This window comes from Nuphar pumila, chromosome 9 (genome assembly GCF_984573655.1).
Source record: "Nuphar pumila chromosome 9, dmNupPumi1.hap1.1, whole genome shotgun sequence".
NCBI classification, from domain to species: Eukaryota; Viridiplantae; Streptophyta; class Magnoliopsida; order Nymphaeales; family Nymphaeaceae; genus Nuphar; species Nuphar pumila.
This window is the reverse complement of record NC_143257.1, coordinates 22297170-22318514: the sequence shown is the minus strand read 5'-3', so window position 1 is coordinate 22318514 and position 21345 is coordinate 22297170. Positions and strand designations below refer to the sequence as shown.

The window sequence follows — 21345 nt, the reverse complement described above, 5'->3', positions numbered from 1 at the left end:
CTCCTATTAATCATCTTTCTATGAAAGCCAAGAATGAGACGAGGTAGGTCATCTCGTGTGAGGGAAACTGTAACCGAAAGGTTGAATCTTGGTTCTTTCTTAAGGGCATGTATACTCAAAAGGATCTTGCTAGACAATATTTTTGTCGAGACCAAATTAGATCCACAAGCACAAAAGTGGTCACTATGGCCACACCCACATGTCTTACAAAGGGGATACACACAAAGAAGGCTCAAATAAAATAAAATAATCACTTTTTCGAGTTCCTATTGGTGTTTCAGGTGTTTTTCGTCGCGGTTCGATACCCGTTCTCGTGTTTGTTGTGTTATTTATTCGTTTACATATTGAAGGTACGAGGTTTCTCATTATTCAGCATGTTTAGGGTTTAGTATATAGCAAGGTTGTAAGTAGTGTATTATTACCCGTATCGGTCGACCCAATAGTAACACCGTATTGTATCGTAAACGTATCATAAATTTTTAATAAAAAAATAAAAAAAATTAAAAACAAATCAGAAAATTTAAGTAAAAATTCTAAAAAAATCATATCACATGAAATAACGATGAATTGCACAAACTACATACAAAAAATCACATTATCAAGCATTTATTTCTCTATTACGTACTATAAGAGTCATACTTTCATATTACATACAAAAACATCTCACTTGAACAAGTTTTTTAATAAAACATGAATACATGATACATCAATAATCATAATCATCTTCATTATCTTCTTTTTCTTCTCCTTCTTTGACATCCACATCGTCCCCAAGATACGTGAGGTCTTTATCATCTACCTCTTGTGCTCCTTCCATGTTAATTCATTGAATGTCTTTTTCATTCAAAAGAGCCTCCGCTTCTTCTTCAAACCGTGCATCTAATTCATCAAAATGCTCGAAACTGATGGGATCAAATTGCTCTTTGTGCCTCGTTTCTGATAACTTTTCGATTTGCCCAAAAAGATGACATGAAAAAATTAAAAATAGTTGAGTTTTGAATGAAAATGACATAAACTTTGCAATTTTATATACCGCTGCCTCAGTCGTAAGTTGTAGCGAATGTAGATGAGGTCATTGAGCCTTTTGTGCTCTAATCTGTTTCTTCTTTTGGTATAGATTTGCTTGAAGACGCTTCATTTTCTTTCGCATCCACTTGCACTACTTGTTTTTGCTTAAAATGCGAACGACATAAGCTCTCATATTTGGAACATCACTTTTAAATCTGACCCACTATAAGTTTGAAAAAACAAGAAAATGAGAAATTAATTATAAGACAATAACAAATATATAATCATACAAAACATCATAACTAAATAACAAATTGAAATTAAAATTAAAATAGACAAAATAAATTACCTGGATGCATTCAGGCACAGTTTCACACAGTTCTAAGTCTCCCCATATCATACAATGTATTATCATAAGTTTTCATTTCTTTATGAATTTGATCTTGAACCCTATAATCAAGGTTCAACCTTTCGATGCAATCCAAAAGTCCCTTCTTGAATTCCCTTTCTATTTTAAAAGGGGAGCATGTAAATACAAAATTTAAATATTAAATGCAACATGAAGATGTTGATGAAGTTGCCCAGTCCACCTATGATCAATGATGTTTCGTATAGGCATTTAGAATTTTTTTTCACCTTCAAATTATCTCTAATGACCTCTTTTGCCTTATCCATGACCTCATAGAGATAACTCATAGCTGGTTTGTCTTCACTGTCAATCAATTGAAGCACCTTCACCAAATGTATAGTTATTCTCAATAACTTCACGCATGAATCCCAAAATTCACTTCTTAATACAATATCTACAATTTCTCTGAGATTTTTCTTGTGCAAAAGGATATGCATTCCACTCATCTGATGAAAACATTTATTTAGTGCAGCTTTATTCTTTACTAAACTTTACATTGTCAAAAAATTCGTAGCAAATCTATTAATTGCACTACGAATCAACTCAGTACCACTAGTGTACTCTCATTAGGCTCAAAACCCATGCATGATTGTAAATAAATTTAGTAATTTATTGGCAAGATTCAACTGTCTGTTGTAATTCATCCATGCTGCCAATGTTCTCAAGCATGAGGTCTATGCAATGGGCATCACACGGGGTCCAAAAGAATGACCCAAAATTTTCTGCCAATTCTTTACCTGCTTTCCTATAATTTGCTACATTATCAGTAATGAACTGTACAATCTTTTGAGTCTGAACATCTTCCATAACTTAGTAAAAAACCCTCGACAATACATCTGCTGTCTTGGGCTTATCAGACAAATCAATTGATTTAAAAAACATGGTTCCTTTGGGGCAATAGACAATGAAATTTATCAAGGTCCTCAACTTTATATCTGTCTACCCATCTGCCATGAAGCTACACCCAATCTCTTTTCATGACTGCCTCATCTTATTACAATAAGCCTTCACTTCATTCACATTAACATCTAAATCTTCTCTCTTAAAGCATGATATGAAGACATCTTGTAACTAACCCCCAAAACTGGTTATGACATTTGCCATGGCTTGAAAATGAAAGAAATTTGCCGCATTGAAAGGAATGTAGGCATCATAGAATCATCTCCTAACCGTGACATCTGCCTGCTCGACTAAATGCTGAGTAGTAATAGCAGTACGAATGTCGGGTTGCGCCCCAGAGCAAGTCCTAGGAGGAAAAAAACTCCTAATAGAGTCTCTAGCTTTGCCTCTTGGTCTTTCTCTCGAAGAACTTCCTACTGCTCCTGTTCTTTCTTCTCTTTTTCTTTTTGTGCTCGTGACACTACTACTGGCACCAACCACACATTTTCCCTTCGCTGCAGAACTTCCTACTTATAATCCTATGCTATGGGCTTTAGGATCAGAAGTATGAAGCTCTTATGGAGCTCATCTTCGTAATACACATCCTCACAGGGCTTCCATCTTTCTTTCTTGTCTTTTTCTTCTCAGATCATCAAGTAATTGCTGGCATTGCCATTTTACGGCATCCGACAATTTTCTTGACGTGTATGTGACAACATTATGATGTGTTACATCTAAATGATGCTTCAATCGAGATATAACACCTAAAAAACTATTTTGGCAATAGTTGCATTTGATTCTTAATCGGTTTCCATTCGTTACTTGAGTTTACCATTGCCATGCCGAATCTTTCGATGTCATATTCTCCCCAAAACACTCAATAACAAGCAAAAAATATGGATTTTTAGCTTAACTCACTTCCTTGAGTGGAAAATGGGTGGAAATGCACTCTTGAGAAAATTGCAAAAGCCCTCTCCTTTGCGCAAGAATCGCCCCCCCAAAATCGATCTCACAGAATCTAGGGTGTGTGGGTTCCCTTCTAAGAGCCTCTACACGTGTAGAAGTCGGCCCTTAAGAGGGCTTTTAAACCCAAAACAAAAAAGTGTAAGTTTTGGGTCTTTTTAAGTGCGCTACACCCGTATCGTACGATACGGGGTGTATCGTACGATACACGAGATATGGGTACGAGATACAAGTGTGTATCGTATCGTTAAGTCAAAAAATAATGATACGTATCGTGCTGTATCGTACGATATAGACAACCTTGATATATATCAATCATAGGATCGTATTCCTATGGTTCGATTTATGCTATATTGATTTTAAAAGCCCTATTTCACTTTTGACCTAATCATTTTTAATTGTAGGATTGATTTAACTCGTTTACTGGGAAAAATGATGTAGACATTGTATCATATGATACAATACGAGTATGTATTGTATCGCAAAACACAAGTAACAATATGTATTGTACGATATGGTATGATACATGCAACTATGTCGCAAATACGTATAGGATTTTGACATGGAGAGTGTGGGTCACATCACATGCTGCAGCAAACCCTCAATGGGTTAGGTTCAGAATATCATTTACTTGCTACCACGTTGTCATGTCTTGATGCCAACAAAGGTCAAGGTGATACACATGATGTTCTTTTCACGGGTTCTTCCCGTGTAAGAGGTCGTGGTTTTTCTAGAGGTAGAGGCCATGGAAGAAATAATGCACGTGGACATGCTTTGTTGCCTACACTAAATATACCTCCTCTAATGAATAACCAAGGAGGACGTGAGATTCCTACCTGCTATTTGTGTAAGAAGCTTGGGCACATAAAGGTGAATTATTTGTTCAAAGATGACCCCAAATATAACCCAGAAGTGAATGCAACCCAAAACAGGATGGCGAGAATCAAGGACATCAAAAGGCTTGGTCAAGTGGAACAAATTGCAAATAGTCCAACCGGTGTTACCTTGGATATGTTGCTATTCAGGTGTCTTAATTCATGCATGAGCCAAAGGTTAGTCACATGGTAACAACAAAAAGAATTTTGAGGTACTTGAAAGGTACCACAGGAGATGGATTGGTATATAAAAGGAGATCACGGGTAGAGGACGTGTTAAAGCTGATGGCATTTTTTGATGCAGATTGGACTGGAGATCCAGACGAGAGCAGATTCATTTTTGGCTATTGTGTTTTTTATTGGTAGAAACTTGGTATCTTGGAGTTGTCGGAAACAAAGAGTTGTTGCCAGGTCAAGCACTGAAGCTGAGTATAGGGCTATGACAACACTCACTTCAAAATGAACTTGGATCATGTTTTTGTTGACTGAGTTAGGAGAAACAATGTTGAGGTTGATATTGTTTTGTAATAATCAAAGTGCAATCAAACTATCGTTAAATCCCATTCAGCATGGTGAAACGAAGCATATAAAGGCTGATCAACATTTTATTAGGCAGAAAATTGAAGATGGGGAGTTGGAAGAACAAGTTGTCCATGGTGAACAGAGAATCAAATCACAAATATTTTCACAAAGGGCCTAACAATGCAGAGGTTTTGGTATCTGGATTCTGAAGAACAAGTTGTCCATGGTGAAGACCGTGTACAACTTGATGGAGGCTATTGAGAAGTGGTTGGGGCGTCACTTGGGTCTGAACTGTTTCAGATCCAATGTGATTCAGACCTGGATCCAATCCTGTTTATTTTGACATGTGCTGCTGTATTGTTATTAATACTCTTGTACAGAGTTACCAGTCGAGGAAGCGGGAGCGGGAAGCGATACGGGAAGCGGGAGCGGGAAGCGAGGCACTTTAAAAAATTTAGGAAGCGGGGAAGCGTGGGACCACTTAGAAGAAAATTCCGAACCGTCTCGGAAACGACCTAGGAAGCGAACCGGAAGCGACCTAGGAAGCGAACCGGAAGCGAGGGGAAGCGAAAAAAATGAAAAAATGGGGAAGCGTGGGGGAAACGTGGGGGAAGCGTGGGGGAAGCGCGCTTCCCATTTATGGGAAGCGCGTTTCCCATAAAAGGGGGACGCGCTTCCCATAAAAGGGAAGCGCGCTTCCCAAAAAAGGGGGACGCTTCCCCTCACGCTTCGGAAGCGCAACGTTTCGCGCTTCCGAAGCGCGCTTCGGGGAAGCGCGCTCCCCCTTTTGCCTAGGCGCTTCCGGTAACTCTGCTCTTGTATTCCTTTACTGCCCTTGTCAATTATATATATGTATCATGTCTTATGTATGGGACTATTGTTGTAAATTAGCATCATGGTTAATATATAATGGAAAGAGCATCACACATTCCCGTATTGGGGAAACGTGATTCTGAAGGCTAGCCGTATTCTTCTATTCTCTTTTTTTCTTCCTGTGCAAGTAACTCTGAAAATCTTCAGATACCGAAAATTTATTTCTTTTGTCTAACACTCTCAAACTGAAATGTGACATTTAAAAATTTGATAGTCAAAAGGTTTTACTTTTTAAACTTTAGGGCTTTAGGAAAGAAGGGCCTGCTAAAAGGTTTTTAAAGTGTAATATTAACATTTCATCTGAAAAGTATGAAAATTATTTGTTTCCTTCTTAAAAAAGTGTTTCCTTCTGAGCTTCCATGATTCTTATAACCTTTTGCAAGTTTATTATCTTTCAGTGGATGCTTTGTGAGATTCACATGCAACTAACTTATGTTTATCCATGTCATCAGGTCAGGGTGCTGCTAAATCGCGCACATGCTATCTCAAGGCTTTGGAATGATGCTCCTGTTGTTATATGTGGCGATTTCAATTGCACTCCTAAGGCACAACAATAATTTTTGTATACTTATGAAATACATGGGATTATATATTTGTGTATTAGATTGCAATTGGATAGCTGAGGTTTCTTTTCCCTTGCTTGATTATTTTTCTTCTCCTTTTTCAGAGCCCATTGTACAACTTCATTTCTCAACAAAAGGTAAATGCTTGTTCTCCTGTAATTGTACTTAATTTATCCAAGGAAATAAATATTGTTATGTTTTATTTCCCCTTCCTATTTCCTGATTAAATTTGTGCATCTCTTCCATGCATAATGCGGCCTACCAATGATCATTTGCTGCAGTTAGAATTGTCTGGACTTGCCAGGAATGAGATATCAGGGCAGTCCTCTGCCCATGTAGGTGCACCAGTTTTAAACTATGACCGCAATTTGCACAGGTTAAACCTAAGTCATCCAATAGACACCTGATTATGCTTTTCAGGATACAATTGTTTAAGATGATGTCATTTTCATTTGCAGCACTGCTCGATCTTCACCTTGTAACCAAGGCAGTGGACCGATGAATGGGAACCTCTCCTGTATCAAGGAAACACATAATCAGCATGGGCAGAATTACACTGAATATGTATCCTCAATGAGTTACTTTTTGCCCCATGAAATGGTTGATGATGCGCCTGATACGAAACGAGTTACACCTGCTGCCCAGTGTGAAATAAACAATGATATCAATCCTTATTATGTGAAACTGAAGAACCAGGGAGAGAACTTATCACTACATGTGGGGAAGTCAGGGGAATCTTGTCAAAGTTTGGATGATACGTCTGATACACCCAATGACAAGGGACTACATTTTCTATCAGATCTGGATATTAGGGTGCGGGAGTTAAGTTTGAATCATGATGGTTCCTTGGAAAACAGAAAAATGTTTGAGGGAACTTTAGATTCAACTTGTGGACTTTTGCAAATTCCTGTGAATATGCAAACAACTAAGCTGACGCATGGAAGTACAGAAGAATGCACTGCAACTAGTCAAATGGAGATGAAAGCAATGAACTGTAATGAGGATGCTTCTTTTGAAGGTTTGCTCTCCTGACACGAGTGAAACTTCGCGATACTGATCATTCTTGCCCAAATATCTTGCATGATTAGCTAAGACTAGAATTTCTTTTGTTGATGATCTCAATTGACATTGTTGTTCCTCTAGTTGGTAACTTATATTTCTTTGTCTAGATGTTGGTCATGATGCGAAGCTCTCGAATTCTTCTACTCTGAGCATCCAGTTAACAACTGAAGTTTCACTTGACTTGGTTGAAAAGGAAAGAGAAGTTGACAAGGACAAAGCTGGTTCAAAGGGACAAAGTTTGGGGAATGTGCAGGTTAAATGTGAAGATCTTCTTCTCTCAGTTTCTGATCCTGGGGATAACTTCATCTGGCAAAATACTGATGAACCAATTTATAGGGGCTCTCCTTGTTCAACTGGACCATGTAACACTTGTTTGGGCGATGAAGGCCAGGAAGTACATGAGGCTGGCTCAGGTATCTGTACTGCTTCTGTTGATTATGCCTCAACATCTGATGCATTCTCAAACTTGGTATCATCATCTGATTCTGGAACTGCAGCGTATCTCTCAGAAGAAACAAAAATGGCTTGTTTGAACAAGGCAGAATGTCAAGAGTTATCTTTAGAGAAGATGCCGGTTTCGGCATGTTCATGTCATGTTATGGACCAATCTTTCTTACTGGATAATGTTATCAGCGAAGATGGAGAAATTGACTCCAAGGGGGTTGATATGACAGTTTCACATGAACTGAAACCGGACCCATTGGAAATAACATCTCAGAGGGAACTTTTTGTTTCTACTGGACCTGGGGATGATGAAGTAAAGAGGGTATATCGTGATCCACATATATGGAATCCAGCAGAAATAGAGGCAGCATCTGGAAACTCTGACTGCACTTGTGTTGAACACCATCTTCAAATAAAGAGTGTTTACACTGAAGTCGAGGTATTGCTTTTATGTCTGAGAACATGCTTCAGCACCTTCTTTGGAACCTAAACTGTTGCATGATCTTTTGAAAACATTGTATGCGCTGATCTGGTAATACTATGTTAAAAATCCGAGAAGCCAAGCAGTCAATCCTATTGAATATAAAGTCAGAGGAGCTATTTGAGAAACCTATTGGATTTTGAAGAACTGAATTTTCTCTATGGATGATTGAGTGGATACTGCAAGTTTGAACTAGGTTGTTTTGTTCAAATACTAATCCCTTTCGTGTCAATGATCTATTGAAGATTGTTATGGTCTATCTAGTTAGAAGTGTTTACACAAGCGTCCTAGATGATTTAGACAACCTAATTGAAGATTGTTATGCTCTATCTAGTTAGAAGTGTGCATGTGACCCTAAGTAACCTAGACAAGTGTTGGTGAAAGTGGAAGATTTGTAGGCTGGGGTGTGAGGTGCTGGGGAAAGGGAGTAACAAGAAAATACGAAGTCTTTGTAGATGTGATATTTACAAAGCAAAAAATCATGATTTAATAATTTTTTGATTTTCTTGATTTACATGGGAGCAACACAATTAGTCATATTGGTCATACGTTTCTGCCTAGAGCTTAAACCTTGTACCATAGCTTTTTCTATGTCAGATGGATACGAATGCGGGAACAGGACACAATGTGGATAAGCTTGGTACAATATGATAATTTAAAAAAAATTAGGGCATGGATATGGGCACACACACACGTGTGTGTGTAAAACAATAATTGTACATCAGGAACATCAAACAATGAAGCTAGGATAGAATCAAAATGTAATGTAATTGATGACAAATTTAAAAAAAAAATAGTTCAAATGAATGCGAAATAAGTAAATAATATAGAAGGAAATAGATAAAGTTAATGGCACAATGTTTACTATGTGTGAAACTGGTTTGACTATGTTTATGAAGTGTCCTGGAGTATCCATAAAGTATCCTGGAGTGCCCGTGTGTCATGTCATGTCAACATCAGATACATATGCTAACTAAAGTGTATGTGACACATCTATTTATTTCTAACTTCTATGTCACATGGTTATGGATGCGGGAATGGTACACGGTGCTGATATACTTGGTATGGCACAATATTCTAAAAAATTAGGACACACTCGCAAACCCCCGCCCCCACCCCACCCCACACGCTGACACACACACACACACACATTCACAAACATTATCACTTTATATGCGCGAGAAAGTTGAAAATGAGGAGGTAAAGACTGAATGTGTTAGAGGTTCAGGTAGCTGATATGTTTACCAAGTCTCTATTGAAGGAAATATTTCAGTTTTTTGGAGGCAAGTTGTGCATGTTGGTATCTCATGCATCGACCACATGATCCATGGTTCTTATATTTGTTTAACTATGATGTCAATTATTGCAACCATTGCTGTATTTTTTATAGGATTTTGCTGGAACAAGGGATTCAACCAGGGAACCCCATGTTACAAGCTATAATAGAAAATTCATGGGGACAGTTGACTATATATGGTATGTTATCCTTTATCCTTTGTTTGTTACTTCTTGTGGAACCTTATTAATTGAAACAAGCTCTATTTGGCAATTGGATTTAGTTTAAGTAGTTTTTGATTGATCTACGACAGCTGCTTCGAGTTTTCTTCCTTCCCCTTCACCTCTTACAGAATTGAATATTGGTTTAAATTAGAGTCACCGATATTACCAAAATATTGACAATTTCGTGATATTATCATCAATTTTAAGGTAGTCGTTAATATCGGGGACATATCACAATAGTTTCAATATATCAGCAAATTATATTTCTCACGATATTATCGCTACAGAAAATTGCGTCTGCTTTCAGATTTTTCTTTTTTTTAAACTCTCTTTTATTAAAGATAAAAATTTGGAAAAGACACTATAATTTAAAAAAAAAACCAACCTTGGCCTCAAAATTTGGTTTGATTTGGTTCAAAAACCAAATCAAATCAATGAGTTTTGCACATTTCATGATCTTTTTTCGAAAGATCTTGTTTTCAAAAAATATGAAAAATGGAGGATTTTAAAAACAAAAAAAAATTACTATTAATTTCTATTAATAAAAACAGAATGATTTCCAAAAAATCTCGACTATTGGGTGAAATTTGAGAAAATCCCCAAATCGAGTGTCGTTTTATGAAAAAATGACATTTTGGGGATTATTCAAAACTTTAGAATGTGGGGTTTTAAAAAGTTTTAAAGGGTAAAATAGGAAATAAAAGTAGAAACATGTTTCAAGGGTTTTGAAAAGGGTATTTTGGGGATTGTTTGTTAGTTGTTAGTCACTAACTTAGTTGCTCATTTATTAATTTATTTTGTCTATTTTAAGGTCTTTATCTTAGTTTTTTTCATTTTGCTATTTTCTGCATTTTTACTTATTTTTTAGAATTTTTATTTAATTTTTTATATATTCCCGAGATATTCCCAAAATTTATCAACTTTTGAAAATCTCTCTGAGAAATACGCTCGCCGAGGAATTACCTTTAACAATACAGGTGGCTATGGTTTAAATGTTATTTCCACAATCAAATAGGAATGCTGACTCATGAAATCATTTATATTTGATGTTGCACATCTTTTGTATTCCTAGGTGTGATTTTTGGAGCTTCATGCTATGCTTCTTATGCTTCCTTGTTTTTTTTGGTATCTTACAACCCAATGTTGTTGTGACATGTGGATAGATAACTGTTTTAGCACTGATTATCGTATCAGATGTGCCAGAGATACGGGTGTTATCATACCGTACTAAAAGATACAGAAAAAATGACTTTAAAAATCACAAAAAACTTAAAAAATACAAAATAAGAGAAAAAATCTTCTAAACTTCTGAAAAAATCATAGAATGCAATAGAAAAAATGAAAATAAATATACGCATTATGAATAGTTAAACATATGCATGCACTAGTAACCATAGCCACCTGTATCTTTCAAGGTAATTTCTCGGAGTGATTTTTCTCGGGAAAATCTTGGGAGTTCTAAAAAATTTAAAAATATAAAAAATAATGATAAAGATAAGAAAATAATAGGTTTTGTGTAATTTTCTTAGAAAAATATAAGGAAATAAATGTTTTAAAAAGCTTTTAAGTACAAAAAATGGGCTGCCTCCAGTCTTTATCATTATTCAAGACACCTAGCTTTTCTTTTGTTCACTCATCCAACATGTCAAGATTGTCAATGCTGATAATGTCATAGCCACCACTATGGTATCTTCTCGATTTTTTTGCATTTGTCTTCAGCATTTAAATATTAATTATAGTACATGTTGTATAAATTAAATATACTAACATATATCTTAATATTACCTTTGCTTCAATATCATGTTGTAGGTGACAAATCCAAGATCATTCAATATTGAGTGCTACAAACAGTTCCTTGAGCTAAAAAAAACTCCAATTTCTCTTGTATCCACTCTTAGTGCATCTTAACTCAATGTACGTTGAGCAAATGTAGATAACGTGAGAGGCTCTCCTTCAAACCTATTCCACCATTAATCTAAACCATGCAAAAAAAGTAAAAAATCTTGAGTTATCCCTTGCGACACAAAAATGCATAATTTAATACAATATCAGTGAAATTTAAATACATATTTAGCCGCAATGAGTGACACAATGGGATTGTGTTCCTCCTAATATCTTCCTCACTTTGGGTATACTTATCTAACTCTAAATGAATGTTTACCTGCACATTATGATCATTATTTAGAGCCTCAGTGGTGTTTAGGTCACCCTTCCTCGCATCGGCTTCCTTCAACTCACTGTGTAAGGTGATAAATTTCCTTATGAACTGACGTGATCTGTTGAAGGTATGAGAAAAGTAAGGGGAGAGGAGAGAGGTTTCAGAAATCGACAGCCACTGTTAACCCTAGTAGCTGCAGTAATGCTTCATTAGTCTTAATAGGGTTACAATAATCTTTTACAAGGACAAAAGTGCCCCTTATTAGTAACACATGTTACATTAGAATACAAAGGAAATAAAACTCATGATTGGATATGGATCCTTTATTGGATCCATATCCAATCCATATTCCATATTCTAATACCCTCCCTCAAGTTGTGCATGGGGTTGAACCATGTGCAACTTGTTCTTCATATACCAGAAGCGGTGACTTGTGAGACCTTTTGTAAACATATCGGCAACTTGGTCTTCTGAAGGCACATAAACTGGTTCAATCTCTTTGTCGGCTATCTTTTGTCTGATGAAATGTTGATCAATCTCAATATGCTTAGTCCGACTGTGATGAATAGGATTGAATGCAATTTGTATAGCACTTCTATTATCACACATAAGTGTTGAATTTGAGATATCCTCTCCCATCTCTGTAAGTAGATGCCTAATCCAAGTCACTTCTACTGTGGCAGCTGCCATAGATCTATACTCTGCCTCTGTGATAGATCTTGCCACAGCTTTCTGTTTTTTGCTACTCCATGAAACAAGATTTCTCCCAATGAAAACACAGTATCCTGAAACAGACCTCCTCTCATCTGGATCCCCTGCCCAGTCTGCATCTGTATAGGCTAGTATGTCATGTTTTGGTGACTTCCATGAAGATTGGATATATCTGAGTCCATCACCCACCGTTCCTTTTAGATAGCGAAGGATGCATTTGACAACATCCATGTGACAAGTCTTTGGTTCATGCATAAATTGAGATACTTGATTAACAGAATATACAATGTCTGGTCTAGTAAAAGTAAGGTATTGTAGCATACCCACTAAACTGCGATACTTGACTGCATGCATCAGGATATAACTCACCATCACAAATACTGAGCCTTTGGTTGGCAACACTGGGTGTGGGTAGAGGTTTACAATCTGTCATTCCTACTTTAGCCAGAAGATCAAGAGTATATTTATGTTGAGTTAATGACATTTTTTCATCTTGTCTGTCTACCTCTACACCAAGAAAATATCTCAGCTCCCCAAGGTCTTTCATTTTGAACCACATACTCAACAAAACTTTAATTCGCTGAATGTGGTTTGGAGCATTACCAGTGATAACAATATCATCAACATATATGAGTAAGAAAACCATAGTGGTACCGTTCCTATATATAAACAGAGAATGGTCAAGTTGGGAACGAAAGAAACCATGTTTATGGATTTCTAAGGAAAAGCTTTCAAACCATGACCTAGAAGCTTGCTTCAATCCATACAAAGCTCTGGTTAATTTGCATACATATTCTTTTGGGTCTCCCTCTGCATAACCTTGAGGCTGCTCCATGTAGACCTCTTCTTTTCAGTCTCCATGAAGGAATGCATTCTTAACATCAAGCTGACTAAGGATCTAGCCATGTTCAATCGCCAAGCCAAGTATAATGCGAATAGTTCCCATTTTTACCACTGGGCTGAAGGTCTCATCATAATTCTGACCATATTCTTGAGTGAAACCCTTGTCTACAAGACGCACCTTGTACCGTTCAATGCTACCATCCGGTTTATATTTAATTTTATAAACCCATTTGGAACCAACATTTTTATCCGGAGGACGGCCAACTATCTCCCATGTTTGACAGTCATGAAGTGCCTCGATCTCCTCATTCATCGCTTCAATCCATTTGTTGGATTGGATAACTTGATGAAAACCAAGAGGTTCATCGTGTTTTTCAATCTGGGATAGAAAAATCTGAAAGTCTATAGAAAAGTTGTCATAACTAACCCACTTTTCAATAGGATGCCTTATCCTGCCTGATCTTCTTGGTGCTTCTCTATTATTAGACAATGCAATGTGTTCTTCAATAGGTACATTCGTTTGCTCTCTTAGTATACACATTACCTTTGTATCTCAGACACTCTGCTTGTGATGCATCATCTGAAACTGTCTCACCATGTATGCTTTCAGGAGTCAAAATAGTATGCTCGGCAGCATGTGAAATAAGTTCAACACTAAGCCATGGGTCATACCAATTAGCAACTGCACCAATATGTTCACGATTGACGTCTGCTTCTTTTCCCAGAAAACTATTTTCATCAAAAACAACATTTGTGGAAATTCTAATATTCTTATTGGCAGGATCATAGCACCTGTAACCCTTATGTTCATCTGTATAACCTACAAATTGGCATATAGAGGCTTTGTCCTGAAATTTAGTCCTCATGGATTTGTCAATATGTACATAACATGTGCATCAAAAAACTCGTAACTCATTATAATCGGGATGTGCATCAAAGAGAACATAATAAGGAGATTGATTTTCAAGAATAGGCATAGGAAGACGATTTATCACATGAGTGGCAGTGTGAAAAGCTTCAGTCCAAAGACTAATGGGTAAATTACTCCCATGCATCATACTCATTGCACTTTCTACAATATGTCTATGTTTACGTTCAGCAATTTCATTTTGTTGTGGAGTGTACGTGCAAGAAACTCTACGATGCATCCCATTATCTTGGATAAAATCTAAAAATTCTTTGGAGGAATACTCACCACCTCCATCACATTGGAGAATTTGGATATTTTGAGAGAATTGATTTTTACATTAGGCATGAAAGTGACGGAAAATGGAAAAAGCTTCTGATTTGTGTTTCATAAAAAATATTCAGGTAAAACGAGAGAAACTGTCAATAAAAGATACATAATATTTACTTCCAGAAGAGGAAGGATTATGGGCTGGGTCCCAAACATCTGAACATATTATCTCAAAGGGCATGGAAGCTCTTTTATTTATTTGATGAAAAGGGAGTACATGACTTTTGCAGACCTGACAACTGAGACATATTTTATCCTTCAATGAAGGTGAAACCGATCTGCGTGCCTCTTTTAAAGAGGAATAGGAAGGCTCTAGAAGGTGCGAGACAGTTGATGATAGGATGGCTGAGGATAAAGAAGGCGATGGAGGGGTTGGTCCAAGGGTTGGAAGGAGCGGGAGATCAACCGATGCTTCCAGAGGGAGAGAGGGTGAGAGAGAGCTCGTGAAGGAGGAGAAGGCGAGCGACTTTCATAACAGAAAGCCGTTCGCAGGACTTTTTCAAAAATTCAAAAACAAGGCTCTTTTTTAAAAAAAATCTCAAAACGGGTTTTTAAAACCATTTTTTGGTGATTTTCTTTATGTTTTAAAATTTTTGGTTTTTTTTCTTCGTATTTTCTGTATTTTTTATTATTTTTGAAATAAAACTCTAAAACTATGGGTTTCTAAACTAATTTTGAGAAATTTAAAAATATTTTACAAAAGAAGTGTTTTCTGAGAATTCGGGTTTTAACCTTGGAAATTTTCTCAGAAAATGGGTTCGGATCCGGGTTTTGAGGAAATATTCGAGTTTTGAACCTCGAATCGAGAAATACAGATCATTGAATCCAAATGGACACTGGATCGACTGTCTGAGCCTTTCAAAAATTATTTTTGGTATTTTTGCGAATTTAATTTTGAAAATTGAAAAACGAGGCTCAGATTTGGGTTTTAGCACTGGATCCAGATCCAAAATTGAGTCAGATATAGAAAATGGATTTGATTCCAATAAAATCTGAGAAATAACTGGAATTTTGATTGAAATTGACTCAATTTACTCAGAAAATGGAGGTCAGGGGCAAAAGGGGAATATTTATAAAATTTTGAAAAATTTGGGGTATTCACAGATGCCCCTCTTTGCTACTAAGCCGGTTTTAAGCCAAACTTAGTGGCAAAGAAAAACACTCCAAATTTTGAAAAATGCCCAGTCAACAGATTTGGACATTAACTTTTCAATAAAGACTTGACTATAATGACCAAGACGAGAATGCCAGAGATCTGACTTACATTTGGATGTACTTAGGACGCTTTTAGAGACGAGATCAAACTTGGGCTTCAGGACACTGGAGGTTGGATCTTCATTAAAGACATACATGTCTCCACGTCGCTCTCTTTTAGCGAACATCTCCTTCGTTTGAAGATCCTTGACAAAGACAGAAGTATGAGTAAATTCCACAGAAGAATTGGTAGAATCAACAAGCTTAGAAACATATACAATATTTTTCTTTATGTTCGGTGCATGAACAACATCAGATAAAGGGATAGATGACTCAGACAAAGGAATGAGGACATTGCCTAGGTTTGAAATAGGGTGGTGAGTCCCATCTCCGGTTACAATATTAGATTTACCAAAATAGGGAGTCAAAGTAGAGAACTTACCTGCATTGCCAGTGACATGGGTTGCTGCCCAGAGTCAACATACCATATTTCATCATCATTCTGCTTCAGATTCAAGTTGGCCATAGCAGATAGTAGAATATCCTTAGCATCATCATTGACCCAAAATGTACCTGCAGTTCCTTATATACCAACATTTCTAGTGTTTTGCATTCTATTTCGATTTTGTGGGTTGAACCAGCAATTGGCCTTGATATGACCTCGTTTGTTACACTGATAGCATGTGGCAACATTCTTTGAAAAACTGACATTGGAAGTTGGTGTAGGTAGTAACCCACGTCCACCCTGGATTGGATTTTCCTTGCCTCTGCCACATCCTCCTCGTGCACGATCAGCTATCACCCATGTGGCAAGAACCTCAGGCGTAGATGATTGTCCAGTTGAAGCTTCAGACATGCTTTTCAGTGTCATCTCATACTGAAAGAGTTTGGCGCGTAATTCCTCAAAGGAGAGCAACGTAGGCAAGCATAATAAGGATGTAACAAGAACATGATATTCTGATCCCAGGGCATTCAGTGTTTGCTACACCTTTTCTTTATCTGAGACTAGACATCCAACCATGGCTAATTGATCTGTGATGCCTTTGACTTGATTTAAGAATTCAATAATGCTCTTTGCACCCTTTTTTAACATCTGAAATTCGCGTTTAAGAAACAACACTTTAGCCTTTGATATTTGAGAGTAGGTCTGAGCTAAAGCATCCCACAAAACCTTAGATGTGCAATCATCAGGAATGAAAATCAAGACTTCTTGTGACAATGTGTAAGTGATGTATACGACGAGTGCCTGATCACGCTTTATCCAAGTAACAAATGCAGGGTTGCGAATATTATTCGGCAATCCTCCATCCTCTTTGGCTTCGGTTGTGATAAATTCTGGAGGCATTGGAGTCGATCCATCCAAGTGGCCTGAAAGATCTTGACTCCGAATAAAAGGGGCAATCTGCCTTTTCCAAGTCAAATAGTTGTTGATAGTTAACTTTTCTGAAACTAACTGCCCCAGGAAACTGGAAGAGAGACCCGAATTACCTGAAGAATCCATTGACAGACTGTTTGACAGCGGAAATAAACTGGTGACTGGGACAAAAAATAAAGGACTGACAAAGAATTAAGATAAATAAAAATAAGTAGGTGTGTCAGACAAATTTGAGGGCTAATAGCAGATCTGAAAATATTTTCAGATCTGCGACAGACAAAGTGATCACTAAAGGCTGTGACAAAGACGAAATAGCAGATCTGAAGGGATTTCAGATCTGCGAGGAATAGAAGAAACTTGAATTAGACAAGGATCACCAGGAATAGAAGAAAGGACTGATAGCAGATCTGTCACAACTTTCAAATTTGCGATAGAGAGAGTGACGATAATAAATCTGAAAGTATTTCAGATCTACGACACAACAGATCTGAAGGGATTTCAGATCTGCAAGATAATAGAAGAAAAGAAATAGATCTGGGAAACTATCAGATCTACGACAGAGCTTTCAGATTTGCGAGAGAGAGAGAGAGAGAGAGAGAGAGAGAGAGAGAGAGAGAGAGAGAGAGAGAGAGAGAGTAATAAATCTGAAGGTATTTCAGATCTACGACATAGCAGATCTGAAGGGATTTCAGATCTGCAAGATAATAAAAGAAAAGAAATAGATTTGGGAAACAATCAGATCTACGACAGATTGACACTTAAAGAAACATAAATAACAGAAAAGAAAAGAAGGATGAGTTAAGATCACGTGACCTACCAACTTTCCTGTTGAAAAAGGGTTCTGCTGAGATAGATGAGAGGAGATTTCCGATCTGCGAGTTTTCAGATCTGTCAGAAACTGTTCACGCTTTAAAGGAATCTGTTGTTCACGCTAGAACCTGTTCACGCTGAAAAAAGATTTGCTGTTCACGCTGACCAGGGATTTGCTGTTCATGCTGGAACCTGTTCACGCTGAAAAGGGATCTGCTGTTCACGCTGACCAGGCACGTGATCTGCGAACTTCCAACTTTTCACGCTGACCAGGCACGAGTTTTCAGATATTCTTCACGCACAGGATTAATCCTGCTCTGATACCATGATAAATTTCCTTATGAACTGACGTGATCTGTTGAAGGTATGAGAAAAGTAATGGGAGAGGAGAGAGGTTTCAGAAATCGGCAGCCACTGTTAACCCTAGTAGCTGCAGTAATGCTTCATTAGTCTTAATAGGGTTACAATAATCTTTTACAAGGACAAAAGTGCCCCTTATTAGTAACACATGTTACATTAGAATACAAAGGAAATAAATCCATATTCCATATTCTAATATAAGGAAGCATTTTTTACGTCTAGTAGAAACTGTTAAAATGTATCATTCAACTTATGTAATCTTATATATATTTTATATATATAAAGGATAATACATATTCATATATGGTATATATGTATATGTATTATCCTAATTATATATATAAAATATATATTTTTCTATTTATAGGCATAGGGGTAGTTTAGTCATTTCACAGTTTTACACATATTCCATTTGGAATATGTTTGTAATTTTTACTTTTATTTTTCGTTTTTATTTTTCTCTTTTTTAGTGGTTTGCGCCACCTAGGGAGGCTCCCCAAAGAGTCGTTTGGGAGCCCCCAACGGTCACAAATGTGACCGTTGGGGGCTCCCAACGACTCCTTTGGGAGCCCCCTAAGTGGCTCCTTACTTGTATTATAAATAGGGGCTTTCCCCTTGTAATTCTTTCACTCTTTGGAGGAGCTTATGCTCTATTGTATAGGGTTTTTACCCTCTTCTTCATATTTCTTCAATAATATTCAACTTATGACTTTAAGTCATATTTATCCTTTTTATGGGTTTATGTATTAGCACTTGATGTGCTTGTGTTGTTCCCTTAAGTGGGTATATTCGCACTTAATGTGCATGTGTATGGGTTCATTATCGAACCTAAAATATTCAAAGTCACTTTCTAACATGGTATCAAAGCGTGGTCACGATGCGGTTGTCCTTTGGTGCAATGGAAAGCGTGTTGATCAAGAAATGGTGAAGTATTCATTGTCCTTCTCTTTTTTCTTAAGTTTTCGATATGTATCTCTTTTCTTAACATATTATGCATTATGAAATTATTTTTTGCATATGAAGTGTTTATAATAGTTGAATCACCTCTTTTCTTATTTCGCATGTTCAAAATTTTTTAAAAATATCTCCTTTTAAATTTAGTAAACTTGTTTTGCTATTCAAATATATAAATTCTTGTTTATATGTTTATCGATTACTCATCACATATAAATAGTAATTTATGTTCTTTCTTAAAATTGTCTTCAATTATGTGGGATTTATGATGATTACATAAGTATTTCATAAATTAACTTTTAAAGATTATATATGATCTCTTGATTAATGATCTTTGTTTAAAAAAAATAATCTTTGTTATGAATCCTAAGTAGTTCTTGTCAATGATGTTTCAATGGTTTTGGTTTAGTTAAAGGATTTTGAAAAATTATTTCTGATAAATATGTTGTATTAACCATTGTGTTCATTAGGAAAGATCTTTTAAAATCTTCTCACACTATATCGAATGCATAGTGTATCTATTGCATCCTTTGGTATAAAAGACTTCATTAATTTTTGAGTTTTCTTCTAATGATACAACTTTATAAACATGTTTGTTTGTATTTTTCATATAAAGTTTCAAAACCTCTTGATTGTATCTCTAAGGATGCCTACATTGGCCATAATATGGTCTTCTTTGTCTTAAATTGCATTTATCAAGCATATAATTACATAATTAAAGCTTGAGAGTCTCAAGCATTTGCTTTTATTTATGACATACATGCATTATTGCATGTTTATTATTTATACTCTTTTCGCGTATTTTGTTCAAGTGTTGTGAGAGTGCTTTCGTGCACTTCTTTTATAAAGTATTTGTGCTTGTATGCGTATTGTCTCTTCGTAGACATTTTCACATGATACTCTCTTTTCAATAAAGAGATGTTTTATTGCCTCCTTTAGGTCTTGTGTTTACTTTTTATGAACTTGTATGATTGTTTCTTTTATCATTATGAATGCTTCCGCTATATCTTGGTACATGTTGTCCTAAATTTACACATTTAAGATTATTGCCATTTTACATCTTGGTATACATATAATTGCAAATTATAAAGGCTTGATTTGTTTCTTGGATGATTCCAATTCCTTTCTCACACATGACATAGCTTAAGTATTTCATGTTGTGTTTATTGAGTCTTTTGATAATGATCATGATGTTGCTTAATATTTCATAAATTGTGTTAGTTGCATAATAAGTCTTTTTGTATAAATGACTTCTTTTGAAGATTAAGCATAATTCGGATTTATGCAAAATTGTTGTTATAAAGCATATTATTGTGATTAATTATATTGGACCTTTGATTCAATTTTTAATCGGTCCTCTTTTCTTTGAAAAATGATTCCTAAAGTGTTTATTGCCTTTTTGTGGCATTTATATTTACCCATCACATGTTATTTAATGCATCATTTGTTTGGCCTTATTATTGTTTTATTAGAGATGTTTGTTGAGGTGAGTTATGGGCACCTCGTGTTATATCATTCTAGATTGTCCACTTGCCATATTATAGATGGTGATTGAGGTGAGTTATGGGCACCTTAGGACTTTAGAATGATTTGGTATATGATCTCTAATTATGAGTGTCTCACTCATTGTTATGTCATTTTAGTTTGTCCACTTACCATATTATAGATGGTGGTTGAGGTGAGTTATGGGCACCTTGGGACTCTAGAATGATTTGGTATATGAGTGTGTCACTTGTTTAATGTTGGCCATTGATCTTATGGATGCTCTTATTTATATATAAATGTGATGAATATATGATGTTTAAAACCTTAAATGTTTTAAGGTATATTAAAATCAAGGTTTTGGGGTTATTGCCCAACCTTTTATTGTTTATGAATCATATGAGTTTGCACATTTATGTTTTGTGCTTTTGTGCACAAGTGTTCTTTGTGTGTGTATATTCACACATTTTATTTCAAAATGATATTGTTATGGGTATTCTTTTTTGAAGAATATTGTTTCAAGGTTTTATTTATATGTTTGTCATTACAAGTTTTATTGCCTCAAAAGTCTTCTCCTTTTATGCCCCTTATCTAAGTGTCATCATATGTAGACAAGAATTTTATTACACATTCGTGTGTTGG

General features: G+C 36.1%; 1 protein-coding gene across 1 annotated transcript in view; it reads left to right on the top strand.

The window, feature by feature from the left end:
* LOC149828489 (DNAse I-like superfamily protein) overlaps window positions 1-21345 on the top strand; it is a 133827-nt gene that overhangs the window by 76899 nt on the left and 35583 nt on the right. Inside the window, exons 9-14 of the mRNA XM_090016865.1 lie at window positions 5982-6074; window positions 6197-6229; window positions 6374-6468; window positions 6551-7110; window positions 7262-8037; window positions 9470-9555. Coding sequence (XP_089872991.1) covers window positions 5982-6074; window positions 6197-6229; window positions 6374-6468; window positions 6551-7110; window positions 7262-8037; window positions 9470-9555 — 1643 coding nt within the window. The remainder of the gene's footprint in view (window positions 1-5981; window positions 6075-6196; window positions 6230-6373; window positions 6469-6550; window positions 7111-7261; window positions 8038-9469; window positions 9556-21345) is intronic.